Source organism: Emydura macquarii, unplaced genomic scaffold (assembly GCF_026122565.2).
Source record: "Emydura macquarii macquarii isolate MOO-44397 ecotype Brisbane River unplaced genomic scaffold, CSIRO-AGI_Emac_v2 contig_71, whole genome shotgun sequence".
NCBI classification, from domain to species: Eukaryota; Metazoa; Chordata; order Testudines; family Chelidae; genus Emydura; species Emydura macquarii.
In genome coordinates, this window is record NW_027130208.1 from 4,141,558 (window position 1) to 4,163,637 (window position 22,080).

Genomic DNA, 22,080 nt, shown 5'->3' on the forward strand with positions numbered 1-22,080 from the left:
AGTAAAACACGTCAGTTCTGAGGATGAATTCATTTTATTGAGATCACGGTTTAAAATGCTTCAGATGTAATGTAGGCTCACATTGGATTAAAATGCACTAGATGGCATACTTTAGGATGGAAATATCTTTTGAGCTGGCCTTTTTCAGACGTACAATGGATACGGCAGTGACTGGCATTATGATGGAAAGGTTTAATGATCCCAATTATCTCGTCTTATGTTTTTTAGCTTCTTTTTGTTATTTTTATCCAGTGAAATAAAGCTTCTCTTACTGACTTCAGGACATTCTCAGCTGATTTTTAATCATCACACATAAAGAAGGAACACATTGACCAAGCACTGACCCTACATGCCTAGGGTTTAATGATAATAAGAAAGACCAAGAGTCACGGTGCAGGCAATAGGGAAGCAAGGGGAGGAAAAAAGCTTCGCAACAATACATGGAATCTGCAGGTTCCCTTGCAACCTGGCCTGCTGAGAGGGGCTACCCAAAGGAAGCCATTGAAGCAATGGCTCTGGTCTCTTTAAAAATAATGCAAGGATGCTGCATGATACTTTGTTTCCAGTCTTTCTAGAGGATGGCAGATAGTTCCTTTCCTAAAATCCTATTGCTGATAACTCCCTGTGTTTACCATCAAATCAATTCTTGACATATATCTTTGATGCTGTATAACTCGTTTTTACTCCTCCTATAATATTTCAAATTAGCCCGCTTTCCCCCACTGAAAACAGGGTGCATCTTCTGACCAGATATTGGCTGCCCTCCACAAGACTATTTCTGAATAATTTAGACAGTGGCAGACACAGCTCTTCCAACTAATTTGCATGAAATTGCTATTTAGCCATCTGGATTTTTGGCTGGGAATAATTATGCACAATGTGGGGGAGTAGAAGTCCAAATCCAAGGGGAAAGGTAAGGTTTAATCAAATCAGGCAAAGTCACAATTTTTTTTAAAGTAGAAATTTTCAAGAACTCAGTTGCACAGCTGGGATGCTGTTATTTGAGGAACTGGCACTTAGCCCAAGTTAAAAATAAAATTAAAAAAATATGCACAGAAGAAGAAAAAAATCAGACTAAGCAACTAGGAGACAATGATCAACCATGACGGAAAAAATATTAAAGTAAGGAACGTTTGAGATATTTGCAAATTTTATACTGCACATCTTTCCATTTTGAGAGCTGCAGGTTTCAGGAAGACAGAAAAATACTGGAAATTTAAAATGATGTGAAATGCATAGTGAAATGCATGCATGCATGGTGACATTTCCACCATATGTAGCTGACATCAGTTGATTCAGTAAAACGATTCTGCCATTGAAGCATTTCTAATAAAACTGCATCTCAGTAGCACAAATATTTCATAAACCAAGACCTGATTCTGAATAAAGGTGTGCAAGATATTTTCATCTTGCAATCCATGTGCTCACTTTAATTGCATTAGACATTCGATTGCCAGCAGACCTGCTCCAATACCAGCAGGATGAAGGAGCAGAGGGAGGAAACAAATGAGAGAACATGCTTCCCTCCGGTGTTATATTTTAAACCAATAATCACTATCCACAAGACTTCTCTGACATCTCCCAAATTAACAAGACTAAAAACTAGCTTGCTATGTTTACAACTCAGTAGAAGCCGAGCAAAGCTGTGCACTCAACCCATGAGCAGGGAAATTCTCAGCCCCTCCCAACCCATGCTGATGAAAAAGCTCAGATGAGAGGGTGCTCATCCTCTTGCTGTGGGTAAAAGGGCTAAGGCTTTAAGTGCACAGGTCTCTGGAGAAGATCTGGCCTATTCCCAACACAGAAGCAAGGGTAAGCCATCGTCAGGCAGTGGATCGAAGCAGACCACATGGTTTGCAATCATAATTCAGGACAAGTGCATGCCTTGTAGCTGAATCCAGAAAACCTGTGCGTTTTCCTTTAACCGTCATTACCTTTAGTGGCCTTGTTCGTTTTCCCTAAGAGAGTCCTCTTTATTAGAGATGTCACTCTCCTTGGTACATGCTCATGAGAGAAGAGCAAAACTCTATCACTGCTTCAGAACGTATTTTGTGGGAATGCCGAGCCCATTTCCTTTTCCCCTCTCCCTGTGATTCTGAAAGGCTTACCCCTAAAAGAAATGTCTCCAGCACAAGGACTGATTTCAAGACTCTACAGTAGGATAATATGCTCCATTCCATCCATCCACCCAACCTGCACCGTTCATCCACCAGCAGTGCAGTGTACTGACACTTCTATCATCCTTCCATGCCCACCTCAACTGTAACCCTAACTTATATAAATGTCTTCATTTCTCACCGCCAAACTCTGCACAGTAGAAACTCAGAGCCAACACACACTTGACAAAATCAAAATCCCAGCTGGCTGTGCAGCTCCCCAGCCACCTTATATATACCTCTCACCGGCACTATAGGTCAGAAACACACTTTTCCTGCACCCCATGAAATTTCTTTTCACTTTTGTCATTAATCTTATAAATAAGGGGCTCTTTTCTAGCAATTGTTGTGCCAACATACCTCACGCAGTGGGATGCGGGAGTTTTCCTTCTTCACTGCACGGCCAAGGTCGATTGCAGTCATTTTATGAAAAGACTTTGCAATCCCATGGAAAAGGATGAAAAATCGTGTGGCTAACACAGCTCTCTCTCAGCTGGCAACTTATCATTGCCAACTATATCTAGGACCCTTGGCCACACAGTCCTAATATTGGGACAATGGCAAATAACGTGAAAAATATATTAGGGAGTTCTCACCCTGCCGGCAACCATCACACTCCTGCAGACAACTCATCTGAACATGCGTGTTGGAGTCTGGTCAATTTTCTATGATCTTTAACAGCTTTAGTGTCATGGTAAGGGATTCTTTAGTTCACTACAACTGACTTGCTTACATGAAAGCCCACTTATAACTCACATTTCAATCTCTCACTAAGAGACTAAGATGCATAGTCATCCAACAATGCATAATATTTTGAGTATGAAAGTTTAACATTGAAAAAACTATAAGAGGTGGCTTCTATGCTCTATGAATACTGAGACAGAGCATTTGAAATTACATGAAATATAGTTTGCTGGTTGCTTCCTGAGTTACAGTCGTTTTTTGAGAAATGCAAAGGCAGCCCTGCAGGGAGATCCTTTAGGAGAAACCATTGCTGTGATTTTCCATTCTTCCCAACAAATACACTTACTCTCAGCTGTTATTTTAACATTGTTTTAGATGCAAGATTGATGGGTTCACCTAATTTCTTTTTAAATTTATTCTGCTCTGTCCTCAGCCTGAGCCATGCAACTTTGAACTTGAGTCTGAATTAAAATGACATGATACTTGTGTGTTGCATTCAAAACAGCAGGATGAAAATTTATAAACTGAACTCTTTCCCCTCCTCACACACTCTGTACATTTCATTCTTCCAGCCTATCCATATTCCTGTATCATTTGACAGCTAGTCAACAGTTCTACTTTCTGGAAGAATGAACACAATATGAACAGTGAGAAATAAACAACTATCACTCAGAAACCATCTTTTACCACTTTGCTGCAGGAACAAAGATTAGAGAAGACGTCGTAAAATATTTGATAGGGAACTTTTAAAATACTCTACGTTGGATGGTATGTGTCACAAGAATGATTTCTCTGTTTTGTCATAAAAAGAAAATGGAAAAAGTAGTCTGAGATGTAACTTGAGGGGAGTGAAGATCAACGGGAAACACTCTAGCTTCTTAGGCCAACTATAAAGTTTTGTCAGCATAATTATGTTGGTTGGGGGTGTGAAGAAAGAGTCATTTTACCATGATGGCTTATATCGTTTGGGGAGGTGGATCATCTATTCCAACTGAAGATCTTATACCGGTATAAGACATGTCTCCACTAGGAAGCTCTGCCTGTATATCTAGACCAATATAGCTATATTGGCAAAGTCTTTCTAGTGTTGACTAACCCTGAGACAAGATCTTTTTGGCTATAGTGAAGACCCTGGACATTCTGAGTGAATATTCAGCATATTTCCTATAGGAAGCTACGTATGCGACTACTGAGATGCTTTTAGGCAAAATTCATGGGACATCACTGAAAATTCACCCAGTAAAACTACAGTACTTTAGCATGAAACAGGAAGAGAAGTTAAGTTCTGCCAAAGGTTCATATTCTCACATAGAATGCAAAACTAAATTAAAAAAACCTAACTACACAATTTAATTCCTTAACTGCTGCATCACATTCCATGTTAAAAGAAAAAAAAGCTAACATAGGGCAGAGACATGCACCAGTTATGATTTATTGAATATTCTAGCCTTCCATAACACTATTAAGAAAACACCTGCATATGGATTCTTTTCCGGTCAATGCTCTGTTGCTAAAAATGAGATGGGTCTGGGTAACAACCCTTCTGTTGCTGAGTGCTTCCCAGGCTGATTGGCGGGATCACTTACGGGGGAGCACAGAATTAAAATAAAAAACTAAAAATAATTCTGCATCTTCCCACGCTTGCAGGGACAAAGCGGTGCAAGTCATTTCTTCGTTAGGCCTCCTTCTGGCCATCTTTGGTCAGGGAGGACGCAAAGAGAGAGGAGTGAAAATCTGCTTTGCTAAAATACTGCAAACAGAAAACATAGTTCACACTTTGTGGCATTCATTTGCTTTTTCACCATGCAGGTTGTACTACAGATATAAGGCTTGAACTCTTCCTCACAAGGGAACGAGGCATTGTTTGAAAAAAATTTAACTCTAAGGCCAAATTCTACCCTCAACAGCGATACCGTCACTGAAACCAAAGGAGGGCAAGGGAACGCCTCAGTTCTAAATACGAGATCTGTCCCGTTACCTTCTGTCAGTCTCAGTTGTTTGCTTGACTCTGTGGACTATTAAATTACCACAGACCTTTCATAATGCACTTGACACTGTATTTTGGTGTTTTTTTGGGTTTTTTTGTATTATTTAGGCCCCCAGTGTCTAGTGATGAACAATGTCCAGTTTGGATTTATAGAGTGACGACATTCCTGATGTGTAACTTGGGCTGGTAGTTTGCTTTTGAGGAGGTTGTAACGACACACAGATATACTGGGGCAGGAGTCTCCACCCTTGAGCCTGTGCATCTCTGCTGGGGATGAAGGATCCTTTCCCTAATGGGTGGAACAACCTGCACAGCCCTGGGGTGTTCCCTCCACATAAGAAAGCCCAGAGAATGAGAGAAATAATGAACCACATGTGAGAAATGTTGGTCAGATAGTTCAGTGCATGACAGGAAGATGCTCAAATACTATGACAATGGTGGTAGAATAAGAACCTACACTGCATAGCATAAAGATGGATCCTTTGTCCCCTCCAAATCCTGCCTCATCCTTGCACAGTGGAGCTACAATAGGGGCCACCTCTGCTCTATGAAGCCTAGATGCATTATAATGTGTTTGAAAGTTCTCTCTCTTTTCCTCCCTGCCATTGACTCAGTACTGAGGAGCAACGTGACTGATCCGTCAATGCTCCCTGCATCTTTGTCATGAAAGGTAAATGACATTGGCCCCCAGAATTTTCACACAGCACCAGCCAAAAAGCTGACCATAGTAAGAGTGTGCGACTCCGCTGAATCTTGGCCTGCCTGTCTAGAGTTTTGAACCTGGAAATCGTTTTCCTTTTAAAACCCATTTCAGTATATTAATTGTTGCAAACCTAAGAGTCCATTCTGCACTTCAATGAGCCTCTGCATAAAGAAGCTTAGTGGAAATGTCTCTTTTCCATCCATACCGTCTCATTTTTAATTGTTACCCTTCTCATTAGTTATTTTGGGGCATATACCTATCATTTTCTATTTTGGGCCTCAATTTTAACCTCAGCAACTCTCCTCTTTAGGAGTGAATTTAAAGCTAAGTTTTCCTATCTGTCACACTTAATGCCCCTGGAGAACCTTTATTATTTCTATAGCCCTTGCCTGTTCTTCCCCACTTCAGCATCCATCCTGCACAGAAACATCAAGTGTGGTCTTACTATCTGACTTCATGGTGCCAGAACTCTCTCTTTTGGTTTGTAGTCTATTTCCACATCTCTACATGCCATTGAGCTGATAGATGTGATCAGAGGCACTCAAACACTTCCAGAGCAGCTCACCCATCCCGTAATTCAATTTGAAAACTTTTCCCCTCCTAAAGTTCTTTGATCCGCTCCATATGGTAGGTTCAGTAGGCAAATCCCCTACAGTGCACTGGGCGCTTGCAAAATGATCATTATTACTTTTCCCCGAAAGCTATTACCTAGTGTCAGGAATTCACAGCACAGATTCTCTTTCCTGAAATGAAAGAATTGTATTAATAAATATCCATTTGAAATGGTGCTTCTGATTTGATTAAAAATACATCTGGTGATGAAATAGGGAAATTCTACCAATAGATTGGCTCTTCAGTTAGGGAAAAAAGCATTACAAGACTCTAAATAGAGAAACTGAAAATGTCATGGCACTCATATTTTACAATGTATTTCCTGATTTGTTTTTATGTCCCCTTTTCAGCTTGAACATAGATGATGAATAGCAGATAACGGCAAACTTAGGGAAAAAAATAAAACTGAAGAGCCATCTTAATGGCAATTTAAACTTTCAACTGTGGATAGTAATCAGACCACGCAGAATGCGCACACTGCTAGGACGATATCACTACAGCACAAATAAAACCAAACACAATTGCCTGGTGAATGAATGTTCAAAAAAAAATCATCCTGGATTTGGATCCTAAAGTATCTGCCCCCATCAGCATTGCCGGTGCAGCGTAGGTCGGGCTTTAATGTTGAAGCTGGCCGCGCAGCCTGCTAGATGAAGCATAATGGTTTTCAATTGAATATGAATGTGCTGCTTGAAATGCACCAAGGCTGCTGTGCCTGGTGCATTCCCAGTCCCCTAGTGCTGCACAGTGATAACGTCTACTGGTTTGCTGAGCTGCTCTGTATTTATTATACTTCAGAGCCTTTCTAAGTTGGTCTCCTCTAAAATCGCTGCAGTGGCTGCTCAGAACTCTTTGTATATCTTTTCATTAGGTGGTAGAAAACATGCAGCTGCACCTCCATTGGTCGCATTCTCCTCACAGGCTAGCAATAGATTACTTATTGGAGTTAGGTACCATGGTGATAGTGCAGTGGGAAAACCTGAATGGAACAGGGGGAAAAAGCAAGGTAGATCAGATGTGAACAATTACCATGGAGCACTCTTTATCAAGCAAAACATCAAAGCTCTGTGTTTTGGCTGAGGACAGCTAGTGAAGTTCTGCTGCCATTTACGACTGAAATCCATCTCCTAATTAAGTGCCATGGCAGATGGGACACTGGTCATTCAAGCCATTCCCCAGACAAGCACAAAGCGGGGCTCCCTCTCATAACCGCACACTATATGGCTGCTGACCCCGGGGATAGCATGTGTCAGTGCAATACAGAGATGCGGGAATAGACCACAAAGCAGAAGTGAGAATTCCGGTACCATGCCGAGGGTCACCAATGGTTCTGGCTACACTGGGAGAACAGCGACCTTTGGCTCGGCTGTGGGAACATATCTGCTCTCTCTCTCAAACTGCAGCCTGGCAGGGGGTAGTCAGGGAAAGATGTTGCACGGAAGCCCTACTGCATTCCAATAAACATCCTTGTTTGGTGCTAGAAGGAAGCAGCTTTTTCAGGGAGTCCTTATGACTGTCACGGACTCGCCATTATCATTTTTTCCCTTGGTGTCTCAGATTTATTTCGCGTGCTCTAGTTCAGTTTCTAGAACAAATCCACAACCCAGCAGACTGAGCCCACCGCAGAACCAGAACCCAGCTTCTCACTGCACACAACACACACATCCCCAGCTGGTAAAGAAAGGGGTTAAAAAACTCTCTGACGAAATGAAAGCATCTCAAATGAGTTTAATTGACCATGTCTCAGCCATGACCATCTGCTCAGCAGCATTTGGCTACTCTTCACAGGAGCTATTGATCAACCATCACCGGAGAACGCCATTTTATGCTACATCAGATTTATTTTGTTTAATGGAAGAGCTAATTTGCTTTAAATATAATTAGAGGAGCTGAGATTACTCTCTCTGTTCACAATGGTGCAGAAAATAAAAGATCAACCAGCGGCCAATGGCTACATGCATACATACATACATCCTTACCCAACAGAAGGAGAGAGCCTTTAAACCACTGAAGTGTGGTTCTGCGCTGAAAAGCGACTATGTACAAATGGCACCTTCTTACCCTACAGGTCCACTCCAGGTGTGTGCCCAGCTACCTCTGCTGAGAAAGGCAAGGGATTACTGCAGTTTACCCCTCTCTGCTCTCACCAGCCAGTAAAGCAAAGACTCTGTGAGCTGAGTCCATCATCAGCACAGCTGTTCACCAAGCTCCAGCCAGGTACAGGTTCAAACCTGCTGAAAGCAAGGGGGGGTAATGCACTTGTGTCACTAAGGGTAGGTCTCTGGAGCAGCTGAGAAGGGCAATTCCCAGATCAGGCAGGCAGAGGTGGCTTGGGCTAGGCTGCTATCTGTGAACGCCAGCTGGGGCAGCGCTAGCGCGTCGACGACTATCCGAACCGGGAATTACACATCCCAGCTGCAGTGTACACACAGCCTCAGGGGCCCGTCTGACCTGCTGAACTAGTAGTAATGGTTTCATTAACTATAAGTAACGTGGAGACCTACGATCAACAGCCCTTTATGAAACACACCGAGGCTCTGCTGTTTATCTCCCAACCCCTGGTCCCTCCCTCACCAGCTTAGGTCCCTCCTTAAATGTGACCACCTTTCTGGTCCAGTCGTGATGCTCGAATGACATGAAGGCAAGAAAGAACCCAGGCTTGACTCTCAGAGCCCAGGTTGCATCTGCATAACTGATAAAGGGAAAGAGAGGTTCCCACTATTAAAAAAAAGTCTTGGTTAAGCTGAACCTGTTCGATAGGGAAAGAACGGACACACACACATGGAAACCACAGGGCTAATTTTACAGTCACTTATCAGAGATTAATCTCACTTTAAGGGCCACTTTGCACGCACAGCTGACCTCCAAGGTACCCAAATGACCTTGGACTGGTCCACATTGGTAATTGCTCTACTTCCCCGTACACATTTAAACCTTGGGCCTCCTTTTTTCAAAACGGGGCGGCTACAAATGGAGAAGCTAACGATAGTGATAAAATAAAGCCTGTAAACCTGGACTCCCCATTCTCCACCTTTCAGACACCTCTCCGGTGAGTGTCTGCATTTCTTTTAAATAACAAATCTCTGACCCTTAAAGAATCCTAATCCTCCGTTCTTCCAGATAACTTTTAAAAAAAGGCGATCATAAAAGAGGCAATTTAGTTCAATTCACCCAGCATTTCCCCTTTTCCAGTTTACCACCCAAAACATCTTTAGAAGCTACTCTGGACTGACAAGCATGTGAGCCTCAGCCGTGGAAAGCTACAAGAGTAATTACAACCCTGAAGCGGGCTTCAGGCTGCCATTTCTGTTACCATGGAAATAAATACTGAATTACCGAAAACAGAGTGTGGTGCTTTACAGGCTTGGAAAGAGTGATTATTTTAAAAGCACATCGACCAAGGACTCTTGGGGTGGGGGAGGGCATTTGAACATTAGATTCAGCAATAGTAAGGACTCACGTTACTTTCAGTGACAGAGACAAAGAGGGAAACAAGCTGGTGGTTGTGAAGGTGCTAGCTGGGCAGCTGTGCAGACTGAAGTCTTCTGTTTATCCTGTTCTCTGTCTGTGACACACAGTAGTTTCGTCACCCAAGGCTGTAATACTTTGCTCTAATTCTGGCTGTTGGCTTGGTGTGCGGGTGCTGGGTGATGTTTAGTTGCCTGTGATATACAGGAAGTCAGGCTGGATGATGTGGTGGTCCCTTCTGACCTGGAAGTCTGACTCTATCCACAGAACAGGCGCATCGTAAGTAATGGCAGTTCATGATTTTCTGTCCTACCTCATAGTCAATTCAAAACTGGCCCTCACAGAGGAGAGTCGGCCAACAGGGGAGTCTCTGTTAGTGCCCAGGGCAGTGTGGTTTTTGTGCGTTGGATACTTTTCCACTGGAGACTAGATTGAGACAAACCTCGTTTCATAGGGGTTGTTAAACAGGCTATTGGCGTTTAAAACAACAGTAACTGCAGAGTTAAATTTTGTAATGTGTGGACTTCAGAAGAATTCCTTTTACTTAAAAAAAATGTATTTTTGCTAAGTTAATTTTAAAGCGTTCAAAAAATGTTAATTCTTTCTTCTTCAATGCAATAAAGCTCTTGGGTATATATAATAAGGCCGACAAGTCATCTGAAAAATGCAGGTGAGCTACCACCAAGGTATGTGAAAAATAACAAATGCACATTTTGTATGTTATTGCATAACTGCATCTGTGTAATAAAAGATACACAGAGACATGCACAAAGATGGATAGATCTGAAGTATGTGTAATGACACCTGCCTGAGTCAGTAGCACTTTGATGGGAAATTGTCAACTAACTAAAGTGTTTTTTCCAATGGAAAATGTAGTTGCTGCAAAATTGAAATTTTCCACTAGAAAATCTTGATTTTGCTGAATTTTTTTCATTTTCAGTTGGGAAAATCTAAACTATATACTTCGTTTCGGGTAAATAGACCCAAATACAAATATTTCAGTCTTTCAAACTGAATCAAGACATTTTGTTTTGGGTCAGTTTCACTTTAATCTGTGTCTGCCTGAGAAGCTGCACTGCATCACGGGGGGGTTCATGTCCCTATTCTCCTTTATCAGCTGAGCTCTCTGACTGGGCTACATCTCCCATGATGCACCACAGTCCCCCCTCACTGAATTGCTGTGGTGCATCATGGGAAATGTAGTCCAGCCAAGCAGCTTGGCTCATAGAGGAGAAAGGGGGGCACAAAACAACCTAACTATAACTCCCATGAATCATACTGTAGCTAAGGGGGGCAAAATTAATGCTGAATCAAGCCAAAATAAAATATTTTAATTGGGAGGGAATACCTAAGTGTTTGTTTTGACATTTCTGAACTGAATTTTTTTGGGACTCTCTCTTCAATCACTTTTTTTTTTTTTTTGCTGTTGATATTTTGGGTTTTTATCCTGATTTGGGATGAAAACAAAAATACCTGAATTTACCGTGGGATGAAAATTCCGATTTTAGGCCAGCTCTACTCAGCAAGGCTTGAGCTCAAGGCTTCAAATATAAAAAGCAGTCTCCCAGCACCTGAGCTAGAGAAATAACTCCATTAACTGGTAGCAGTAGCAAGCTTTTATCTTGCTACGTGGACTAGCTGCCAGATGGGGATGCACCTCATTATGTTTGTGTTGTATATACTGTACATCCACACTTACATTCCACAGAACTATTTTACCTAACACTGAGGTTGACAGGACAGAATGTGAAAGAATGCTACCCTAGGGCATGTTTTAGTATGTATTACCCAGTAAGCAAGGGATACAGGCTCTACCCTTTGTTTTAGCTTCATGTCTATTGGAATTATTATAGCACTGGTATTTTAGAAAAATGTATATGCCACACTGGGGGCCTGAAAAGGAAAATATCTGATTAGCTTTTAAGTCTGGAAGCACATACATATAAAAAATTAATGCCTGAAACCAATGTCAGCCATGATCAGTAACAGGTGATAAGAACCATGCCAACCTATCGCTCTCTCTGTAGTAGAAAAATGGAAGAATGCAGGTGATTACAGGTAACGGGAGTCCAGATGCAGAAGAAAAGGATTAATCTAATAGTAGTTCTTTGAAATTACCTCTCTCTTCTCAGTGTGTCTCACATTCGTTGGTTTTCTTGGACTTTCAATACACAGGTGAGATAGGTAAATATATCCCCATTTCACAGATGGGGAAACTGAGACACAGATTAAGACAACCTGATTTTCACACACGCCAAGGACACAGCTATCATGGAAGTCTGTGGGAACTGCGAGTTGTCAGTGCCTCTGAAAAAAAGTCAGACTGTCAGGGACATATTTTCAAAACAGCTCAGCCTCCAACTGGAGCATAATGGGCGTTAAACACTCTTGAAAATCTGGTCCTAAAAAACTTCCCCAAAGTTACAGAGGAATTTTAAGGCAGAACTAAGAATTTAACCCAAGTCTCCTGGCTCTGAGTTCTGGGCCTGACATACAAGACCATCCCTTCCTCTCAATACAGATCTAAACATCTGTCTCACATATATACACACACAATGAAAGAATTCTTCATTAGGAGCCCAGATGTTTTATCCTTAGACTGTCACAAAAGGAATAAGTTCTCTCTGCAGGAACATATATAAATATGCAAAATGATTAGACTGTGTGCACTATTTGAAAATTTCATGTCAGAAAGTTGTTAGACAAATCCATCAACATCTCACTGTAACTTCATTTCATCTCTTTGTTTCCTCAAAACCTTTCCAACCACTTCAATCACGTTTGTTTGGTTATATGGGTGGATTCCACAGGATCGCTTCCATTACATCATGAATACTCCTAGAATACTGCTTAGGGATATAGTATTAAAAATAAAAAAAATCCCTTTAGAAATAATCCTTCCTCTACATAAATATATCCTCCAGAAGTGAATAAAGAAATACGCCGTCCATGACATAATTAACAGCGGGTCACAGTAAGGCAACAGAGTAATCTGCAGTGAAAACGCACTCTCAGTGGCCTATGTAAAGAGCTGGAGTTCCTACCTTGCTCTGCACAGAATCTACACTTACTAGGTAAAATCCTGACCCTACTGAAGTCAGTGGGCAAGTTGACATTGACTTCAGTGGGGCTGGGATTCCACCCACCCTAATTGGCCCAGCCTTACACCCCAGATGGGACTTGCCTCGCTTGTTAAACAGCAACTGAAGGCCAAACTTGCACCTACATTTCCTCCCAAAGCTTGGCTGTGCCTGATTTTCTGTGCAGAGACTTCCTTCTCTTACGGCCTCATTCTTTCTGAGGAATGAGCCACGTCCACTTCCCTTATATCTAGGTGGAGCTAAAAAGAGAGACGGCTGCAAGGATCAGTCAGCATGAATGAATCAGCGTCCCCTCCCAGAGTTCCACCGCGGAATGGATCAACTCTGCTGCACTGCCTCCGTCTAGCTGGAAGTGCCCATTAGCGTTAACCTCTTTGAGGCCCAAACATTTATCTTCCTTTCTGTGCAGCATCTCCACAGGTTGGTCCTCACCGCCCCCGCCCAATAAAGATAGTGGGATGGCTTTTCAGACCCACCCGCCTGCACACTCACTGACTGGTACCTGTGCTCACTGGTGACAGATTCTTCCTGCACGAAACCCATTTGGGGGAAAGGAGCACATGGGAACGAGCCTGAATCAGACTCGGCTGCCCACGCGTGCAGTTGTCTGCTGAGAAAGCCCAGTAGGTCGATACACAGTGGGACTCCAGAAGGGCAGAACTGGGTTGGAGAGGAACAACTCACTGCATCTGCTATCACTCCCCTTTGTGCCCTGCAGTAATCGGCCCCAGACCAGCTGGCACAGGTGTGGAGCAAATGACAGGGTTATCTCAGAGCAAGACATCGGCTCCAGCTTTCAGGCTACGATAGAAAGATCAGTTGGGTTCCCACAGCATGCGTGTTGCCAGGGTCCCAGCCAATGTTTGCTCTAGAGAAAACCAACAAGACAAGTCTTTTTAAATAGATGCTCGCCTCCAACATGTTCTTGGGTTGCTGTAACATTAAGCTTTTTATGTACATGTGAAGTACAAAGGAAAAATAACATGCAATATTGGTAACTAAAAAGCACCTGCTAGGAATAGTGCCCACGATTTACCTTCCTTTTGTTTCAGGATTGAGTAGGCGAAGCCTTCAGCCTTGCATGGAGAGGCCAGTTTCTGATAGAGCACCCATTAAATGGGATGGTCTGAAACTTTTATTTAAAAATGGTTCTAAAAATGTTTTATTCTGTGGCTTTTCCTGCTCTCCCACTGATGTTTATAAGGGTCTTTCTACAAGAGGAAAACTGAAAAAGGCCCCATGGATGGGGAGGTATGTGGACATAGGGCCAGATCTGATTGCAGGATTGGAATTTATCTGATTATAGAGGAGAGAGACAAACTGACTTACAAAGGGCTTTCAAATGCACAAAGGAAACACACCAAGGGGGAAAAGCATGCTAACTTCCTTCAGTTACACTGACACTAGATATGGGGACACCAGGTGCATTGGAATTTCCAGGCTGGATCAGATCCATGGTTTACCTAATCCAGATCTCACCTCTGACAGTAGCTAGGACCAGATGCTGCAGAAGTAGGAACAAGAAACCCTGCATTAGGCAGAGGCGGGATAATCTGCTGCACCCACGCTCCTTCCTCTCCCCTATTAGATCTCTTCCCAATCCCTAATAGCTAGAGATTGGCTTAAAACCTGAAGCATAAGGTTGATAACCTTTCCAAAATTGTTAGCATTAAATTATAGTAATTCTATGGATAATACTACCCAGGGGTGTCCAATCCTGTTTTGAATCTTGCTAAGTTTTTGGCCTTGATAGCATCTTGGGAGAATGAGTTCCACAGTCCATTTAAACACTGTGCGGGGGGGAAATGTATTTCCTTATATCAGTTTTGAATTCGCCACCTTTTAATGTAATCAAAGGGTCCTTTGTTCTTGCGTGAGGAGTCAGTTATAAGGTTTTCAGAAAGGAATGCAATTTTCAAGGTGGGAATGTCCCTTAAGACTCTGGTGTTTGTATGTTATGGCCAGGTGGATTTATTCCCCCCCCCCTCAGGATTTTTTTCTATAGTATATAAGGTTTCAGTCTACATAACTAGATGGAACGGGAATCACAAGGGAGCTAGTGTCAGTTCACTTAACTACCGTTCATATCACTGGAAGCTCTGTGCATGAATCAAAGGGAGAATATACCTCTAAGTGCTTGAAAACTGGACATTTTCAATGAAAACCATGTCATTTTGCTTAAGCAAAATAAGGCTCAATACTGCACAAGCAGCAAGAATTCACCCAGCGCATTTCTCAGTTTAGCAGTAGTAGCTACCACTTTGCATACAACAAAAGAAAACCTGAAATGGATTTCTATACCCACCTGAAATGGGGTCAGGGAAGGCAGCATGATCTAGCCACTAACATTGGACTAGAAACCAGGAGAACTGGGTACTATCCCTGGATTGGCATTTGCTGACCCTTGGCAAATCATTTAACCACCACGTGGTTTCTCAGTTTCTTCATCATTAACATGGGATGGTAATACTTAACCACCCTTCTAGAGCACGTCAAGATGTTTAGATGAATGGTGAGAGCAAAGTGCAAAATATTATAATTATGATGACATACCTTTGACTAGGTAAGAAAGGAGAGCAGTAAAACTGGGCAGATTTGTCAACAGGAAAATTATTTTCTTGGATCTCGCATGGGTGCATCTGGGGGAATATCTGTTTTTGTAATTAGGCTCCTGGCACAGAGAGCAAGGATTTCCTGATGCTAAATGCTAAATGCATTAGAACTGTGTTCCGAGAGCGTTGGACACATTGGCACCAATTTGGTAATGCTAATACCTAATTCTAAAGGCTGAACTCCATAATGCATTCAGCTTTTATCAGGATGGATACTAAAGAAAGTTCAGGGTCTTACTGAGTAGTCTCTAAGTCTGCAGAATACAGTGCATTGTGACACCACTATATCAACCATAAAAATAATCTGAACAATATCACAGACAGATCTTGTTAGCTTTTCTAAGCATGAGTGATTGAATCATTAACTGCATTAGTTGTCTGCAGTGTTGTAGCCAGGTCGTTCCCAGGATATTAGAGACACCAGGTGGGTGAGGTAGAAGAAGAGCTCTGTGTAAGCTCAAAAACCTCTCTCTCTCTCTCACCCTCCAACAGAAGTTGGTCTGATAAAAGATGTTACCTCACCCACCTTGTCTCTCTAACTGCAGGAGAGGCAGTATAGTGAGAGTTCTGAGAAGAAGAATGAAATAAAGACAGCCAATCAAGGAAATACATAGTTTTCTAATACTAATACATATGCATCCGATAAATTCAAGTCAAAGTAGCGTCAGAGTATATTGTGATTTACTTAAACCACACCTGTAACTGCAGCTAGAAGGTGACATTCTATAGCTATCAAACCTTTCCGCCATGCCTTTTCAGAGACAGACAGATTCTGCTGTGGCATCTAAGAGCAGGAGCCGTGCATATTTGTTATCCACTATAGGCGTCTGCATGATTTAATTATGCACGCCTGAGCAATGTGAGCCTTTAGCGCTCGTAGATGAATGTTACTATTTCAAGCACAACCAGATGTGGCAGGCAAACACATTTTTAAGCATTTGTATTTAATGCACATTCATATATCAACAATGAATATAGTATAAGAGTATTTTATTCATAGGACACAGCCAATAGAAACGTCACTCTTGTTACCAAGGACCGGTCTACACTGGCGGCGACTACACTGGTACCTTGCGTATCTCCCATCAATGCTGCTTTCTGCCTTTCGGGGAGTGCTCTCCGATCGACTGAGCGGGTCTACACAGACCCACTCAATTGATGCTACGGCATCGAGAGAAAGGTTAAAGTTCTATTTCCAATTCACTTTGATGAGACAAGAGAGTCTGACCATGCTAAATAGGACAACTGCACCTGGAGCACATAAAAGATGCTACATGCTGCAAATATCACTCCCAAGACAGGGCTGAAATCTACCTGGCCAGCGAGCTTGTGCTGTTTATTTTTAAAGGCTGGCAGAGCCGTGTACAGGGATCACTTGTCACTAGTGACAATGAAAAGAGCTGGACAAAAATTAATGGGAAATAAACGGGGGTGGTTTAAAAATGTGCCTCTGTTCCTATTGCAATGGGCCGCTCCATCTGAAAGAGATATATAAATATTAACCCCTTCTGCACACAAACACACTTTATTTATAGACACAAAACATCTTTCCTTTCCCCCACTCTTTCTCCAGAGAGCTCCCTGGACCCAAGGCATTTCAGTGGTGTTACAGGATGTATCTCAGTTTTCTCTCTGAATGTCTCTATTTATAGTGTTCAAATGTTGGCAGGTGTCTCTCTCTAATTGGTGTCAGACAAACCACCACACATAAACATGAGTTCAAGAGCATTCAGGCAGGCGGTAGACATGCACAAGGGAAATTTTCAGGGGCACCAGGGTGCCTGGTTCCCAGCAACAGTCCATGGGAATTTAACTCCCACTTGTGACTTTAGAAGTGGGCTACAAGAATATCCAGAGTTTTAGTAGGGAGTATTAACAAACGAACAAGAGTTCTGGAAGGGAGAGAAACCCTGAATTATTCAGAGCTGGGAGGAAACATTCTCTGAGGGCAGGTTATCCCATCACTGCATACTGCAGGGTCTCTTTCCTCTGAAGCCTTGGTGCTGGCCACTGTCAGAGACTGGAGACTGGGCTAGGTAGACCACAGGTCTGACCCAGTCTGGCAATTCTGATATTCCTATCCAAGTAAAAAAGAATACTAACATGCACATGGTTTTATTTTTTGTTCTGGGAGACTGTTTCTCCTCACTCATGCTGCTGTATTCTCCACTGATTGCAAGGGACTGTTTCCAGGTTATCCCCAGTACTAGGTGTTGTCTGCATTGGAGATCCATCCCCATTATGATGACCCGTGCCGCTTTCCCCAGTTTCGAGCAATGGTGCACTTTTTATCCCGGCCGTGTTAGCGTGCACTAGAAGTTTGCACTCAGGCAGCGATGCTGATGTCTCGTCAAAAACGCCTAGCAAGATAAGCCTTGATTTTAGAGGATAATCTGGCTCCAAAAGCATGTCTACTTTCTCCACTGTCTGGTCGCAGAGAGGGATCAAAAACTAAACCAAGTCTCCAAGAAAAGTCTCCTTAGGCAAAGTCCATGCAGGGGCCCTCAGGATTCAATCCCTGGGCTTCTGCTATGTTCAGTGCAAGGAATAAACATTTAAAATGCTCATTTGAAGCTTGCTCCAATACTCCCCTTGTCAAGCATTTTAGCATCCAAGGAACAGTGCATCTAAAGGGCTCCAGGCATAGGCAGCAACGTGAGAGCCCCCGTGCTCTGCACCGCTACGTGGGTGCTGACTGATTTGCAGATCTAGCGTCTCACAGCCCGAGAGGGAGGGAAAGATGGAGAAGTAGTGTACTGGGTCTGAAGCGTGCGTAGCAGGGGGGCGGCAGGGAGAGCCCCTTGCATTGCTCAGTGGTAATGTCAATGCCTCGTTAACGATCATGGCTGCCGGCAAGCTCTGAAAGAAGATCCAGCGAGCAGGGAGGTTTCCATAATATAGGGCCACGTGGAGCTGCTGCTGCTATCTAAAGGGGGCTGGGTGTGGCTGCAGAGTTCAGGGGGTTACTCCGTAGACTGCAGCCCAGAGCTGGGCATGTCGGTAAGAACAGAGAACAACCTGCTGCAGCTAAGACCCGGCTCTGGTTTATGTGCTGTTAGCGGGATAGAAGTGACAGCGTGTATTTGTTTATCACAAACGCGCTTGGTGCAGGAGACACCACAAGGCCCTCAAAGCAATGGAGGAGGGGAGTTTGAAATGCTGGGAGCTCACGGAAGAGGGGAGGTCACCGCACTGCACTCATCTTCCAGCTGACTCTGTGCTGTCTCCTGAACAGCAGCTACAGAAAACAAGGAGCAAATGCAGGAGATGAATGGGGAAAGGGGGGAAAAAAAACCCATCTCAGGATCTAATGAGAACAGCTGTAAGCCAAGCGTCACCCATGGCAAATTACAACGAAAAACACCCAAGTCCAGATTCGAAGGCATTCTCATCTCAATCTGCGCGTTCTGAACTTCACAGAGCACTCACGAAAGAGCGCAACTATTTCTGACGAGGGCCAACGCGTCGGAGGTTTTCAAGTGGTAGTTCATAGAAGGTGCTGTCCCCTTGTATAGTTGTGATGGTTACCGTACAGGTAAACAGTAACACTGACAGTAGCGTTCACATTTTCAATGAAAAAAAGACCCCACACCTCTCTCAAAAGCCTTATTGCAGTTTTGCTGCTTCTGTGAGGATTACAAAGGAGGGATGAAACAAACCCAGCATTAAACTCTTTCATTCTTGCAGTAAAACTAACAAGTTGACGGCAGGAAATATTGTACGCAGGACAGGGGCTCCGCTACCCATTTGCAACTGGTATGCGCCCTGGCTCCTGGCACTATACCCCTCCCCGCAGGCAGAAAGACTGTCACACATCGCGGGCTTTCGCTGACCTAGAGTAGTGCGGCAATGATTAAATGTACACCAACAGTCACCTGGGGCCTGTACGGGAGATGGAAGGGTAATTTACACTTTGGTGCGTGTGATCGAAGTCCCTCGGGAAGGGTGGGCTGGAGGATGAGATCATTTTCTGGAGTATTCCTGCTCCTTGAGACAACCTCAAGAGGATTAGAACAGCACATACCATTTCTGCCATTTTTTAAACTTCTGAGGTAGACATCAACATGTCCTACAGATTGCAACAGCAGCGTCATACAGTTGGAGGTAAGAAGCATTTCTGCACACAAAAGAAATCTGCCAAGTCTTATTGTGTTATATATTTACAGCCCTGTGGCCAGGGGACTGCAGAGTACACCCTGACCCAGGATATGCTTTGAGGTTGCTCTGCCCATTTGGTACTTAAGTCCCTCTTCGTTACAATCCCTGCCAAGAAGTCACTTTATTAACCAGAATTGTAATGCCAGCTAGATCCTCTGTCACTGTGACATGACAGCAGAACTGTCTCCAGGATCACGTGAACATCTGAACTCGGAGAACAGAAAATGGTGCAAAATTCATCTTTACTGGGCACAAATTACTGAAACGAGGGAAGAAAGTGACAAAATCATTTCGTTGTCCATGCAGTGGGAAGGCAGAGATCTCAGCCTTCCTTGGAAATGGCTTAGAGGATATTTTTTCCCTGTAAAGAATGTCGTACTGGTCCCTGTTGAGGAGTCTGTGTTCAGAGCATCCCTGAATAGCCCATGTACGGTGAAGTCTTCACTGCCAAAAAGACAGGGGAGTTACAAGATAAACATGTGTTCGCTGTCCTACTGTCCAATGCCAGTGGAGACAAGGCACCTGTAGTGTTTATCACAAGGTAGCGATGCGAGGACAGCACTGTGTCTTGCCCATGGATGACCTCACCTAGTCACCTGTCCGTAAAATTACAGGTGCCTTGTCTCCACTAGGATTTTACAACAGGACAGGTAGCCTGCATTAGTGATCCTGCAGTAAAAACCCACCTTCTTTAGCAGTGAAGACAAAGCATCTAAACCAGGCGGGCTGAGACAAAGGAGATGCAATCCAAAGTTGGATGGGCCATAGCAAAGCTTCAAAGAACGGTCAGGGAGCCTCACAAGGTTCATAGATTCCAAGGCCAGAAGGGACCATTGCGGTAATCTGGTCACATCTAGTAACACAGGCCAGAGAACGTCCCCAACATAATCCCTCGAACAGCTCCTCACACAGAGGAACAAAGAGCTGCCAGAGCTCGAGTTTAAAGCCTACAAGTGCGGTCTCCTCCCAATTCCATCTGCTGCTCCTCTTCCTATCTCACTTCCCTCCATACCCCACATGCATTACATCCCTTCTTCACAACCCACCATCCCTACACATGCAAAGAGAGGGACTGAGAACAGGGGGAGAATGGAGTGGAAGCCCAGAGACTTTTACCTGCCCAGCCAGTGGTACCACAAGCAGCAAGGATTAGGTAATAGATCTTTTCTCCCTTAACTCATAGCGTAAGTCCCATGGGGTCAGGCATGGGCGAGGATGGTAGGAATTGGCTATTCTTTAGCCTCATTAGCTTCACAAACAGCTCACAACAGGTCCCAGAAAATCCAGCACAACCTCACCAAGCCAGTTTGCGTCAAACGTTCACCCTTTGTGCCTTGGAGATTCAAATGCTAACACGATTTCCTGCAGGATGCACTGAACAGTGTTTCCCCGGGACAGTGACCAGCTGACAGTATAAAGGTAAGTACGACGAGAGAAAAATGGCCCATGAGGTGCCATCAATGACTTGATCCCCCCCGATGGGGAGGGACTCTTACCTGACACGCATTGTACAGCAGCTGATGCTCAAATTTCTTGATTCCCAAGATGTTCTGGAACATTTCATACAGCTGCTCCTTGCTGAGGATCAGCTCCGAGGCGGCGCTGGCAGTCATCCTGGCCTGCTGTTTACGCGGGTCCTCTTCGCCGCGGTAAATGGCGTCGAATTTTGCCATCCAAGAGCTCAGAACCGTCTCCTTGCTGAGGCCATCGATCTCTGGAAGGCTGCGCACCCTCTTCTCAATGTGCTTCTTGAAGACTTCCCGGGAGTCATTCGCGGAGCAACCCCCGCTCTGCACCATCCGGGCCACACGATCGCTTTTCAGAAACACCTGCAAGGAGCGCGGCAGGAAAAATAAATTAGTCCATCTTTGTAACCACCAGTTACCATAAAGCATCATTAAACCCAGTTTGTCCACATGAAGCACTGCAGGCCCCGAAGTGAACTTATGTATACAATACTTTCCAATTTCCCATGCGGCAGTCAAGTGTTGCTAAACAGATAGGTGACGTTTGGTAACGTTATGAGAGGGAATGAAGTCAGGTGAAGCCTCTGCCTTGCGACCATGAAGCAGAAACATTTTGCTGTAATCAGGACTTCACCTGAGGTCATTGTCACGTTGTGCCAGATACATAAACACCGTTCAGGAATCGGGAGTGTCTTTTAACTCTAGCTATTGCTGTAACAAGAGTTATTGTGTACCTACAGTAGCGTGACCAGATAGCAAGTATCTAAAATGGGGATGGGTTGGGGGGTAACAGGCGCCTATATAAGACAAAGCCCCAAATATTGGGACTGTCCCCATAAAATCGGGACATCTGGTCAACCTAACCAACAGTCATCCAGCCAAATTCTGCTGTCCGTGTAAACCTGGACTAATTCCATTGAAATCAGTGGAGCTGGACTGTTTACACCAGTGTAAGTAGTTGCCAGTCATCTGACACTTCACAATGAGGGCAGCGGTTCAGAGTTGCTCAGGAGTTGGGAAGGTTAGCCGAATGCTGCAGGGAGACATCAGTGGGCAGGCGATGCTGCCAAAACATGCAGGATAAAATCTCTCTGTTGCACAGCTCTGAAATGTATTCACATGTCTACTTCCTG

General features: G+C 43.7%; 1 protein-coding gene across 7 annotated transcripts in view; it reads right to left on the reverse strand.

Moving 5' to 3' along the window:
• The window catches only part of CADPS (calcium dependent secretion activator), a 332,826-nt gene that overhangs the window by 228,077 nt on the left and 82,669 nt on the right, over positions 1-22,080 (reverse strand). For all 7 annotated transcript variants that reach the window (XM_067541603.1, XM_067541583.1, XM_067541594.1 and 4 more), the window contains exon 3: positions 20,978-21,310. In XM_067541603.1, the coding sequence (XP_067397704.1) occupies positions 20,978-21,310 (333 nt within the window). The remainder of the gene's footprint in view (positions 1-20,977; positions 21,311-22,080) is intronic.